This window comes from Colletotrichum graminicola (assembly GCF_000149035.1).
Source record: "Colletotrichum graminicola M1.001 genomic scaffold supercont1.42, whole genome shotgun sequence".
NCBI lineage: Eukaryota > Fungi > Ascomycota > Sordariomycetes > Glomerellales > Glomerellaceae > Colletotrichum > Colletotrichum graminicola.
In genome coordinates, this window is record NW_007361046.1 from 111480 (window position 1) to 124334 (window position 12855).

Below are 12855 nucleotides of genomic sequence, written 5' to 3' on the forward strand. Positions count from 1 at the left end.
TCGTGGTCGTGCAAGGTAAAGACGTATGCCGCTCAATTCGGTCATCGGCCTGTACACCAAGAGGTACGAATAGAGCTGAGGATGGGGAGGGAGGGAGGACTGACAGGGGACAAGGGTGAGAGTGGCGGCATGGGGTGTGTGGATTGTGAAAAGGAGAATATACATGGGGGGCCAGAGGGTGGGAGGGGCGTTAGTTTAAACCGCCGTGTGGATATCGCGGAACAAGAGCAATCCTTCTGCTCGCTCGTTGCTTGGCCTGGTATGGTGTTGTCTCCCGTAACCGCGGTAGCGCCATGTGTGCGTTGTATCAACGTGTATGTGTGCGTGTGTGTGTGTGTGTGTGTGTGTGTGTGTGTGTGTGTGTGTGTGTGTGTGTGTGTGTGTGTGTGTGTGTGTGTGTGTGTGTGTGTAGGTGTGTGTGTGTGTGCCCCTCTGTATGTGCGTCTGCGTGTCTGCGTGGTTTGTATATGGTTGCGTGCGTAGACGGGTCTGCCTGACGGCTATCATCTGTATGCCCGCTTGGCTTTTCTCCCTCTCCCTCCCTCCCTCCCCCTTCTCTCTCTCTGCCGCTGGCCATCTAGCTTCCTCCAACCTTTACTCCGATACACCATCTTCTTTGCCATGTGTGCCGTATTAGCTAGACGAGTATCCCAATCCACGTCTCCGTCAGCCTCTCTGATGCATGTGTACAGATCGGGAGCAGCCAATCTTCTCCGGACTTAAAGTGCAAACGCAAACGGACGGGGGGAGCTTAGTTGTGACTCTCGGCCGTCAAATACCTTCTTCTGCTGGGGGGTAGGCAATTATAGAATCGACTGGGATGGCAGGCCTTCATTTCTCTTGCGTTGGTTGAGGAACTGTTGGAGAAACAGCCACACCCTGCAGTCTGCCTACATAGCGGCCTCTGGGCTAAGTTTCTCTATGCCGACGGACAGTCGCTTGAGAATGTGAGGTGTGCAGCAGGGTCGGGGTCGGAATGGACTGATCTGTAGAATCTCCAACCATTCCTTGTCCTCTCCTCCTCCATCGACTCTTTGGCGCGAGAGATGCCTGGTTCGGCCGTTGGGACTAAACAACGCCACCACGCTTGTAGCGTAATCGTCAAGAGCTGCCGACCCATGATCCAGGTCGTCTGCGTGCGACCATCGACTGACAGCCGTAGCGAAGCCATGCTCCGGTGACCACAAGGACGGCCAGGACAACTACAAGGGGGCGTAATCACTCGCCCATCCGGGGCACAGGCGGAAAGGAGGGGGTGAGGTGTATGCAGACGGCACGATGCTAGTATGGCACACGTTCTAAGAGGGCCTGAGGCCTGCAATAGGCGGGCTCACCAGAGTTACCTATGCTGTTACACACATTCACAAAGTCAGGCCGACTTCGGGTTGACGGCCCCCATTGTACGATGTACAGCCTGGCCAAGACAATTCAGGTCTGTTGCTGCCACGGCTGGGCTGAGGTGAGCTTGGTAGTCACTCAGCTGCGCGAGGTATGAGGAGAAAAGCAGCAGTGGCAGCAGCAGCCTATCGCGGAGAGCAGCAGAAGGCCCATCGGCCGCATGCATCTATTTTGCCGAGAGAGCCAATCACTCACCGCCGTCGTCATGGCCGCTGCTTCAGAAATTCTCAGTGTGGCCGTCCAGATGAGGTTGCAAGGCGACCAGAAGATCTTTCTCCACCGGACGCAAACCAGGCAACATCGTGACCCCTCTCGCATTCTAGAATATGACCATCGTGCTGCGCCGTGTTGCCGCCATGGAATTCAAGTAGGGAAGCCGGTCGTCAAGGTAGAATTCCAAATCATTTCTGATCCGAGAAGGTGGCGCTTGTTGGAGGGGAGTTATTTCGAGCTACCTTGCCTTTGGCTACCGTGCCTCACGGGGAAATACCCGAAGTACTCCTCCAGTACCAGCTGCTGCTGCTGGTACATCTACTGGTACTGCTGGTGACGAAATCCCGGGCCATCGCCATGGTTAAAGCCCAGACCCAGTCGGTGAAGGGCTGGGATCGTCGACGCATAGGTCAGAGGCGAGGCATGCCAGGGCGAACGTGAGCCGGCCCATCTGCGGTGGTAGTGGAGGTCAGATCAGCAAGTAGCTGTAGCCATTGTGCTTGGCTTCCTGTCAGGCCAGTTTCATACAAATCCGCTCCGCATCATGTCAGTCGTCCGGAGTGGCGGCACTTGGCGTCTTTGGGGGGGGGACAGATAGACCCGTCTGGAGATGGCAATGTGAAGAGATTGACTGGCCAAACCAGTAATCCTGATACCATCGGTTACACGATAAGATGACAAGGAGGATATTGATTAGTTCAAGGCGAAAGCTATGGTCGCCTGTGTGTTTGTGCGTCCCTGTTGTTTTCCCAGAGGCCAGACGGCTTGCGGCCAGCGGCGGAGGTCGGCCTGTGTCTTTGAAACGTATGCGTGTGTGTGTATATACGCGTGGGAGATGAAGAAAATTCTGTACATGGTACCAGCCAGAGTAAGAGCGGCGACCCGGTGATGGAGGTGAGACGGAGGCGATCTAGATGGCAGTCGCAGATCTGATCTGCCTCTTATTAGGCCAAGAACCTCCAACACCAAACACTCTTCTGATGTATCCGCCCTGGCGGAGGACTCCCTTGTCACATCTACGATGCATATGACACGAACAAGTTTCCTTCTCTCCAGTCCGATTTCCTGGGGCAAATCACTTCCGATAGTAGATCTGCAGGTGGCATCAGGTCAGTACGCCGTAGTTAATCGGAACAGAGGAATAATGTGACTTGTTCCTTACCTTCTTGAACTGAAAATGTAGCTGCAAGATGCCCTGTATGGAAACAAGATTAGCTCAATAGCCATGGGCTAGGGTAGACGGGCGGATGAAATGTGACAGAAAGCAAGAGACAATTCCAAGAGGCGCGCGTGTAGGCGGTTGGTGCTGGCTGGTGGGTAGAGCTCGCGGGTGGTTGGAAAGGCGGTCTCGCCCCCCGAGTGCCTCTATCTCGGTATCGCAAGACCGACCCCTTCAGGACTGGGCCCTTCGAGAAGGCGATAGAGAGGGGAGAGGGGGTGCAACCGGAGCATAGAAAGCGAGAGGCCAGAGATGTTGCCAAGGGGCACAGCTAACTTTGCGGGCGCACTTTTCCAGCTATCCCTCCCCTAGTTGACTCTTGTGCTCGCCGTGCATGTGCAGGATATCGAATTGGTCAGGGAGATTAGGAAAAGGAGGTGAAGGGGGCCTTGTCAAGAAAGGATAGACGGCGTACGGGAAACACGACGGAACGTACCTTGTCAAAGGAACTCTTGAAACCGCGGTCCCTCTTTGCACTGTAATCCCACTCGCGATCCACGATGCGGAATGCGATGTCTTCGTATGGAGGACCCGCGATGAAACGGATAAGGCACGTATCCTCCTCCCCTGCAGCTGCAAAGGACTCGCCCCTTTTCCTCCCGTGTTCGCGAATGATTTTGAAGGTGGGCGCCTTTGTCTTGTCAATGAGCTCGGGGTAGAAGATGTTGAACTTGTATCCCTGGACAACCTTGGGCGGCGGGTTGTCGTGGTCGTAATGCGTCTGGTTGTACTTGTTCCATTCGTAGCCCATCTGCACACGGTTGAAGTATTTCGGTTTCCTCGGCCGGTACTTGTCAGCCCACTGAGGCTTTGAGCCACTGGGGACGGCCTCCTCTGCGGTGAATACCTCCTCGTCCTCGCCGATGCCACGAGCGACCTCGCGATCGTAGAGAGCCTTGGTGGCCTGAGAGAAGTCCTCGTTGCCCACCTGGGCAAAACGAGCCGTTCCCGGTGGCGGCGCACCACCCTGGGTTGCACTCGGAACAGAGACCGTCTTTGTGTCGGCCCTGCTTTGTTGATCAGATGACAGGTTTCCGGTGGCTGTAGGGCCCGAAATAGACCCGGCCTGCCTGGGTTGCTGCTGCTGCTGCTGCCCCAGAGCCTTGACCTTTTCCGGATCTTGTAGCTTGAGCATGGTTGCCTTGCTCTCGCTGATTGCATCGCAGATCTTCCTGAGCTTGGCCTTGGCCTTCCAGACCAGCAGGCTACCAAGAAGCTGCTCCCAGTAGTCGACATCGATATCGTCGTTGGAGCGTAGTTTGGCCTTGATCTGTGCTTCGAGGGCCTCGAGTTGCTCGTACGTCTTGGGGCGGAGAATGCGGTCGACGTCCTCTGACACTGTGCTGACGACCCGGGCGTCTGGGCCCTGCGGTTTCAGTTTCTGCCGCCTGTCGGCGCAGATGGTTTGCAAGGCTTTCCAGTACTCGCGGTTGCGTTGGTTCTGCTCCAGGGTGTGGTAGGACGTGATGTCGGAATCCAGCTCTCGCAGCTGTGGTTCGTCCAGCCCCTGCAGCACCTCCTCTGGAGAAGCCACATCAACATGCAGGTCGGCATCGTCGTCGTCGAAGACATCTCGATCGGAATCGATAAAGCGCAGATTGAAGGCCAGGAGATCAATAGGCTTGGCTCGGCCTTCCCGAACTCGAATGTCAGCCTTCTTCTTGGCCTGTTTCAGAACAAACTTGTCTTCGTCGGCGACAAACTGTCTGGACTGCTCATCCTGTGTCATATAGCTCGAGTTGTCTTTCTGACGAGGCCTCGAGGACGCCGGAGGAGGGTTTGAAGGCTTGGTGATGCGGTTATTGGGGTCGCGACGCGGCGACGCGATATCTCTGTCTCTTTCACGGTCTCTGCGGTTGGGGGATCTGCGCCCAGACAGCATCGCTCTGCGGCCCGGGTCCATGTTTGCTTCGTAGAGAGGAGAGGAGGGATCGGCAGCAGCGGTTCGATGTATCAGTAAAAGGGGTAGCTGTGTTGTTATGAAAGTCGTCAGGTTTTGTTATTTTTCATTTTCGCAGCATCCCATCGCCAGCAGCTGCGGAACAGGAGGAAGCCCAAGGCTTGAGAGCTAACGTCATCCTTATCGATAAGGTCACGTGTCGGTCAATCTTCGCCGAACGAAAGCCTACGGTAATAGGTAAATCCCCCAACTTGCTATACGTACTCTCGGTACCGTATACACTTGTTAAACAGAATAACGTCTAGGGCGTAAGCTAACTGATAATAGTTAGAAAAGCAGCAGATTCCCCAAGCCTAATATGAAAGGCGGTCAATCAGCCTACTTACGTTATCAGCAAGCAAGCCAACCAGCTAATCTAGGTTCTGTTACAATTTACTTCCGCAGCCCACGAACCAATCAACTAGCCCTGTTTCTGCCAGCACACTATACCTCTCACAGTCGCCACTATACCTCTTACTATTAGCCTGTCTACTAGACGTTATTCTATTTAACAAGTGTATACAGTAGGTAGATGTCTGCCTTCCTAGGTAGTATCTACTATAGACACTAGCTAAATCCGCCTACCTCTACTTTAGAGGCTAACGGTAAGGGGCATAGCGGCTGCTGTAACAGGTATAGCTTACTGGCAGAAACATACAATGGTACCAGGCCGAAGTTAAATACCCCGGTTAGGTAACTAACGTCTACCCCCCTACTGCAGAGCTTCACTTTTAGTGAATATTCCCCCTCTATTATAATGTCGGTTATGGGGGGTAGCATCATTCGGGTATTTTACTTACCCCTGTCACCCTGTAGATCAGGTACTAGCAAAAGTAGGGGCAGTCACGTGCGTCAGCAGGAAGTTTAGGTGTAAGCCTGGCTGACTGGGTAGGTGGATGGGTGGGTGGGCTGGTTGACCGCCTTCTATTATAGGCTCGGCTTTTCGGCGGCCGCGATACCCCTTGCCGTTAGCCTTCAAAGTGGAGGTAGGCGGACTTAGCCAGTGTCTACGGTAGTTAGCTAGTGTACAGGTACTACGTATAGCCTATAAGGAACCTGAGAGTGGGGTATATCTTTTCGGCACGTGCAGCCGGGCCCTGACTAACCAGTCAGACCATCCAATATAGGATCGGACCCCACAGCTCTGATCGAGGGACCGACCTGGAAGCCCCCCCCAACATCTCCGCTAAACCATGGCTCCGGGACGCTAAAGCTGATGCACGTCCAGATCTCCCGATTTCAGGAACATGGTGACGTATAAGACATCGGCCGATCGTGAGCTTTTCTCCAGCATGATCCCATCACCGCCTCTGCGCGAGCTTACTTGATGGGGTTCTGGGGCATGCAATTTGGGGTTGAGTTGGAAGCCCGTGATATGTGGCATTTTCAGTTGCAACATGCACCATTCCTATCCATCCTTTCCCATTAACTAGGTACCTGCCTGCCGAAGCTACTTACATATACGGAGTAGCTCTTTACCACATGCTCTCGTGTCGCGTTTTGCTGCCCAGCAACGCGCGTCTAACATCAGCTGCAACCACCGCCAACTTCGCTGCCATTTATTCCCTCACCTCTTGTCCTGCTCCCCTTTCCACCTCTATTTCGTGCAAAACGCGCTGGTACGGTCGTTTGACAACTAGACTCCGTCATCTCTCCACGATGCCACCAAAGTTGAAGCGCAAATCGGCACCTGCTGCCGAGCCCAGCAACTCTGGTAGGAAGAGAACCAAGATCGAGCAGAATGACCGGGACCCTTTGCGCCAGCCGCATCCCTTCTACAAAGACGCCGAGAGACATGGGATCGTCCTCCGCAAGTACTACCCTCACGAGATGAGCAACGACCGCGCACGCGCCTACAACGATGATCAACTTCCAAGACCCATCGAGGAGCTCACCTCCGCCCTGCAAGACACATCCAAGGCGCGCAAGGCCGTCAAACCCAAAGACGCTGTGGTACACTGGTTCAAGATGGATCTGCGCACCGCAGACAACCGATCGCTGTCCCTTGCGAGCGAAAAAGCCAAAGAAGCAGGGGTTCCGTTGATCGCCATGTTCATTGTCAGCCCTCAGGACTACGAGGCTCATCTTACTGCTCCAATCCGCGTCGATTTCATGCTCAGGACCCTGCATACCCTGAGGGGTGACCTGGCCAAATTAGACATCCCACTCTACGTCGAGACCGTCGAGAAGCGCAAAAGGATACCTGACAGGATCGCAGAGCTCATGGATCAGTGGGGAGCCAGCCACCTATTTGCCAATATGGAGTACGAGGTTGACGAGCTCCGCCGAGAGGCGAAGATGGTCCGCATGTTTGCCGACAGGGGCCTCTCGTATGAGGTCCTGCACGACACGTGCGTCGTTCCCCCGGGACAGCTTACCAGCGGCTCAGGCAAACAATACGCCGTCTATACTCCTTGGTTCAGAGCCTGGGTCCGCCATGTACACGACAATCTAGACCTTCTTGAGCTGTGCCATCCGCCTGCAAAGAACCCTCCCAGCACAAGGGACAAATTCAACAGCCTGTTCGACACGGACATTCCGAGCGAGATTGCCGACAGAAAGCTCGACGACGAGCAGAAGAAGCGTTTTCGCGCCATCTTTCCGGCCGGGGAACACGAGGCTCGAAGCCGTTTAGAGAAGTTCTGCGAGGAGAAGGTCGGCCAGTACCACAACAAACGCAACATCCCCCATGATTCCGGAACCTCGAATCTATCCGTGCACCTTGCCAGTGGAACCATCAGTTCGAGGACCTGTGTACGATATGCCCGTGACCGTAACAAGACCAAGAAGCTCGACGCGGGTATCGAGGGGATTCGTGTCTGGATAAGCGAGGTGGCCTGGCGCGACTTCTACAAGCACGTCTTGGTACATTGGCCATACGTCTGGTATGTAGCGGATCCCCCCCCCCCCCCCGCTCTCTCCCCTTCTTCGAGATTCCACGAACACTGACCCGTCCTGCCCAGTATGAACAAGCCATACAAGCCCGAGTACGCAAACATTGAATGGTCATACGACATGGACAACTTCAAAGCCTGGTGCGCGGGCCAGACAGGTTTCCCCATCGTGGACGCCGCCATGCGCCAGATGCACGCAATGGGCTGGATGCATAACCGGTGTCGCATGATCGTCGCATGCTTTCTTGCAAAGGACCTCCTTATTGATTGGCGTATGGGCGAGCGTTACTTCATGGAGAACCTCATCGATGGCGACTTTGCCTCAAACAATGGCGGCTGGGGCTTTTCTGCCAGCGTTGGCGTAGACCCCCAGCCCTACTTCCGGATTTTCAACCCCTTATTACAGAGTGAGAAGTTCGACCCGGACGGTGAGTATATTCGGAAGTGGGTGCCTGAGCTCAAGGGCATCACTGGCAAGGCCATTCACGATCCCTACGGCCGCGGGGCCGGTGCGCAGGCGAAGAAGACGGGCTATCCCCAACAAATTGTCGATCATAAAGGCTGCCGAGAACGAGCCCTGGCTGCGTACAAGTTTGGCCTTGGAAGAGGCGACTTGTAAAGCGTAGGCATTCGAGGTCTGGGATGGAGAGAAAAGAGAACACTGCCATAGCGTCAGGGCCGTATGTGCCATTGCAAGCAGCACATGCAACAGGCTGGCCTATTTTCACCTTCTTCAAAATCAGCAAGAGTTTCCGTTTCCAAGAGACTCACATTGGCATTTTTCTTCTATATGATCGATCCGGGGCAGAACTGTCGTCAAGAGAAGTCTGACCAAGTGGGATCACGGGTCTCTTTGAGGACAAGTTGCCACTTTACCGTCCGCAACGCTTTCTCGGCGCAACACCATATTTAAGTCTCAGTTCGCGGCAGCCCTTCCGTAGTTCTCAATGGAAAGGCACTAGTCTGGAATAGTTGTCATAGTCGCCAAGAGGCCAAGCTTAGAACTTCCCGATGACTTACAGAAAGTTCACGCCAATCAACTAGAGCATACAGCTTCAGATATCTGGGCCAGACCAAGTACTATAACTTGTCCGAAGCCAGTCGTGTGGCTATGAACGGCATCTAAGCAGTTTGAGGGCTTTGGAACCGACTGAATTCACCTGGAAGCTTACGGATGTCGCACCCGGGCCATATTTCCCGCACAACCATCCCAAACCAATTCCGATCAAAACCCAAGTGGTGGAAACAGCCATTTGGATGCTTGGTGTCGAGCCGTGGTCATGTGTCGACAAATGTGTGTCCAACGGCCCGATGCAACGTCGGAGGGTGATACTCCGGTCCAAAAGCAACGCCAAAAGATGCCATGTCCGATGCCGCGACCCCTGTCTTTCCGCTCCCGAAGATGACAATCCACCCCAATGATCGCATACGTTAATGATCACCCGTTCAACACTGCTTCACGCGGCTCCAGTGGGCCGGTCCGACCGAGAACCTTCTCCTCATCAAGCTTTTACGGTACCTGCGGCTCCAGGAATGCCGGGCTTGAAGGGGAAATGAACTCGTTCCTCTTGCACTACTTTCGCCTCCAGCGGGTCGATGAGCCGATGATATAGATTGATGGAGAGAATAATCACGTTGGTAACATCCCTGCTATGGCAGCAGCGAGCCATTAAAGCCTAGCGACCTCACGGCGCCCGTGACCGCAACGACGAAAGGAGAAAGGCGCTACGGAATGGAGGGTTCCATAATCAGGGAACTATAGTCGAGTAAGCTAAAGACAAAATGTGACGCCTTCGAGGATGCTTGGATGCCAGCTATATAAGAGAGACGGCTAAGGCCATGTGCTGGACCGAGACATTCTTACACCTCTGCACCTCGGCATCGAAACGTTTCAACTCGGAGATCGTTCACAATGAAGTCCCTTCTTTCTCTCGGAGCCCTCATCGGCGCGGCCTCGGCTCAGGCAGGTGCCTGGGCTCAGTGCGGTGGCCAAGGCTGGACCGGAGCGACGACCTGTGTCTCTGGCTACAGCTGCACTGCCACGAACCAATGGTACAGCCAGTGTATCCCCGGCTCCAGCCCGCCTCCGGCCGGAACCACTCTTGTTACGAGGACGACATCGACGGTCTCGCCCACGCCTCCCCCGGCTAGCAACGGCGGGTGGAAATGGGTTGGAGTCAACGAGGCCGGAGCAGAGTTTGGTAAGTCTTCCTGTCCACTTCAGACGATATTGAGCCTCTAATCATATTCAACCTCGTAGGCGAGAAGACTCTGCCTGGTACATGGGGCAAGGAGTTTACTTTCCCCGACCTTTCGACCATCTCCGTAAGTTGTCCATGAACCATGAACCTCCAGAAGCCGACGAGCGTCTTTCTGACGAGTGCCTAGACACTCCGCGGCCAGGGATACAACACGTTCCGTGTCCAGCTCAAGATGGAGCGCCTGACGCCGGGCTCTCTGACCAGCGGTTACAACAACGCCTACCTGCAGAACTTCACGCAGGTGGTCAACCACATCACTCAGAGCGGAGGGTGGGCCGTCCTGGACCCGCACAACTACGGCCGCTTCAACGACGCCATCATCACCGACACCAACGGCTTCCAGACGTGGTGGAAGAACTTCGCCACCCTGTTTAAGAACAACGACCACGTCATCTTTGACACCAACAACGAGTACAACACCATGGACCAGACGCTCGTGCTCAACCTCAACCAGGCCGCCATCAACGGCATCCGCGCCGCCGGCGCCACGCAGTACATCTTCGTCGAGGGCAACGCGTGGTCCGGCGCGTGGTCGTGGGTGGCCACCAACGACAACATGAAGGCCCTCACGGACCCCCTGAACAAGATCGTCTACGAGATGCACCAGTACCTCGACTCGGACAGCTCCGGCACCTCCCCGAACTGCGTGTCCACTACCATTGGCGTCGAGCGGGTCCAGTCCGCCACCAACTGGCTGCGCCAGAACGGTAAGGTCGGCATCATCGGCGAGTTCGCCGGCGGCGCCAACCCCCAGTGCCAGGCCGCCGTCAAGGGCCTTCTCGACTACCTCAAGGCCAACTCGGACGTGTGGACCGGCGCTATCTGGTGGGCGGCCGGGCCCTGGTGGGGGGACTACTTGTACAGCTTCGAGCCTCCCTCCGGCACGGGGTACCAATACTACAACAGTCTTCTCAAGAGCTACAATGTTTAAGCGTTGGGCGTAGGGCCCACGTCTGGGAGCACAAGCATGTCAAAGGGGGGAAAACGAGGGATCATCGGCTTGGCTGATGGGCATTGTTATCTGTACATATCCAATTCGCGTATATATATATATCTTTCATTCAATGGCCCAAAACGGTCAATTTTCTCCCAGTAAATGACGTACCATAATATTGTCATTTTCGTCGGAAAGTCTAATCAACGACCATCCAATTGAAAGCACCGGTGACATGCCGGCGTACCGCGCTCATTAACCCCGCATTTCCCGGCGAGTGTCGTTCTCATCCGGCCGCCAATGGCCGGGCTGCCTTTTCTTACAGGCACGTCTGAGAAGACATGGCTCTTATTTCATTCATCTAGGAGGCGATTTGAAGAACTTATATGATTGTATATAGATGTTTTCGGACTTTTAACTGTTTGTGTTAGAATGCCGAAGGAGATGTGATCATAGCCAACGTATAGGCCACAGTCCTACGAAATCAGGTGTCAGCGAGACATAACGAAAGGGCCAATTCAATGGTTGTGAGCTTATTTTCCTTACCACGGCGTCCTTTTCATGGGGTATCCGGCCATAGGTCAGCCTTTGATAGTGTTTTGAAGCCTAGGTCGTTCCAGCACCCAGCCTCAGAGCCACATGTCATTGACCTAATGGCTAGCGCGCCACGCTGAAAGGTAGAAATGCGATCACGGCCAATAGCCGAAGCGACAGTTTTTGCCAATTCCTACCAGCGAAGAACACGGTGGTGTTTAGTCCTGGGCTTCCAAATGCGTGCCTTTCCCTTCCCGTTCAAGACTATGCTGAGAGCTCGACGAACATTGACGAGACCTGGAGCTAGGACTAGACATGACTTTGAGGCTGAGGAGGCATATGGAGTGTTGACCAAATCTGGGGACGTCTGGACGTAACTATCCCTGTGCTAGCTTCTACAATAAGACGGACTCTAAAGCCCTCATTTGGGCAGCTATCTCACGGAGACCAATAAATCGGGCTTTCTCCCCTCTTTCTTGCGTACTAGCATCGTCATCGTATATAATCTATAGGCTTCACCATGTCAATTTACGCCGATCACCCTTACCCTCTTATATCCACTCCGACGTACCAAACCGCTCAAAATGAGAAAGATGCCCCAAAGGTCAATGCCCCTGAGATGTTTATATTCGCTTGATCAAAAGCTGACATGGACAGCCGCCCGACATGTTCACCCGCATCGCGTCCGAAATGGCGCTGATCCACAACATGGTGATCCGCGGTCTGAACTCGATATACCTGCAAGCGCCCTTCGTCTCACCCTCGGATTCCAAAGCCTTCCTGCGGTACACACTCGCTTGGTACAGTCTGCTGCACGTCCACCACTCTGGAGAAGAAGCCGACTTCTTCCCGGCCGTCGAGGAGTTGACGGGCCAAAAGGGTCTAATGGACTGCAACGTGTCGCAGCACAGAGAGTTCCATGACGGATTGGGAGCCTTCAAAACCTACGTTGACGCTTGCCTCGGCGGGAAGGAGAAGTTTGACGGCCCGAAGCTGGTCGCATTGATTGACGGGTTCGGAGAGGCGCTGACCAAACACCTTGGAGATGAGATCCCCAGCATCCTGGGGCTCAAGGATTTCGGCATCGACAAGATGGCGCCGCTGGAGCAGAAGTTCGCGGAAGAAGGCGAGAAGAGCATGGTGAGTGGCGTCCACTGGTGCGGCGGTCGCGCATGGCATACTGACGGGTGCGTGTGTCGAGTAGAAAACGTTAGGCCTGGTCAAGGGCCTACCCTTCTGCTTCTCCAACCACGACGTCGCCTTCGAGGGCGGCCACTGGGAAAACTGGCCCTCGGCACCACCGGTCATCAAGCTTCTCTGCCACCACATCACCTACTGGCTCCACACGAACTGGTGGAAGTTTGCCGCATGCGATCGAATGGGCAACTTGAAGCCCCTTTACGCGGTCCCCAGCGAGGCAGCTCACAGCTCTTGATTGTGGAATGGAAGGTTCCGGAATCATG

General features: G+C 54.7%; 4 protein-coding genes across 4 annotated transcripts; 3 read left to right on the top strand and 1 right to left on the bottom strand.

Moving 5' to 3' along the window:
• Nucleotides 1-2686: 2686 nt before the first annotated feature.
• Nucleotides 2687-4733, bottom strand: GLRG_08532 (uncharacterized protein; the record flags this gene model as incomplete). Its single annotated transcript, XM_008099432.1, has 3 exons — nt 2687-2704; nt 2774-2806; nt 3267-4733. The coding sequence occupies 3 exons, from the start codon at nt 4731-4733 to the stop codon at nt 2687-2689; spliced, it is 1518 nt and encodes a 505-aa protein (XP_008097623.1).
• A 1695-nt stretch (nt 4734-6428) lies between these two features.
• On the top strand, nt 6429-8282 carry GLRG_08533 (DNA photolyase; the record flags this gene model as incomplete). The annotated part of the gene is made up of 2 exons (XM_008099433.1): nt 6429-7654; nt 7733-8282. 2 exons carry the CDS (start codon nt 6429-6431, stop codon nt 8280-8282), a joined length of 1776 nt encoding a protein of 591 aa, XP_008097624.1.
• Nucleotides 8283-9575: 1293 nt separating this feature from the next.
• Nucleotides 9576-10855, top strand: GLRG_08534 (cellulase; the record flags this gene model as incomplete). The annotated part of the gene is made up of 3 exons (XM_008099434.1): nt 9576-9864; nt 9924-9988; nt 10052-10855. The coding sequence occupies 3 exons, from the start codon at nt 9576-9578 to the stop codon at nt 10853-10855; spliced, it is 1158 nt and encodes a 385-aa protein (XP_008097625.1).
• Nucleotides 10856-11912: 1057 nt separating this feature from the next.
• On the top strand, nt 11913-12827 carry GLRG_08535 (hemerythrin HHE cation binding domain-containing protein; the record flags this gene model as incomplete). The annotated part of the gene is made up of 3 exons (XM_008099435.1): nt 11913-11996; nt 12050-12532; nt 12597-12827. The coding sequence occupies 3 exons, from the start codon at nt 11913-11915 to the stop codon at nt 12825-12827; spliced, it is 798 nt and encodes a 265-aa protein (XP_008097626.1).
• Nucleotides 12828-12855: the final 28 nt, after the last annotated feature.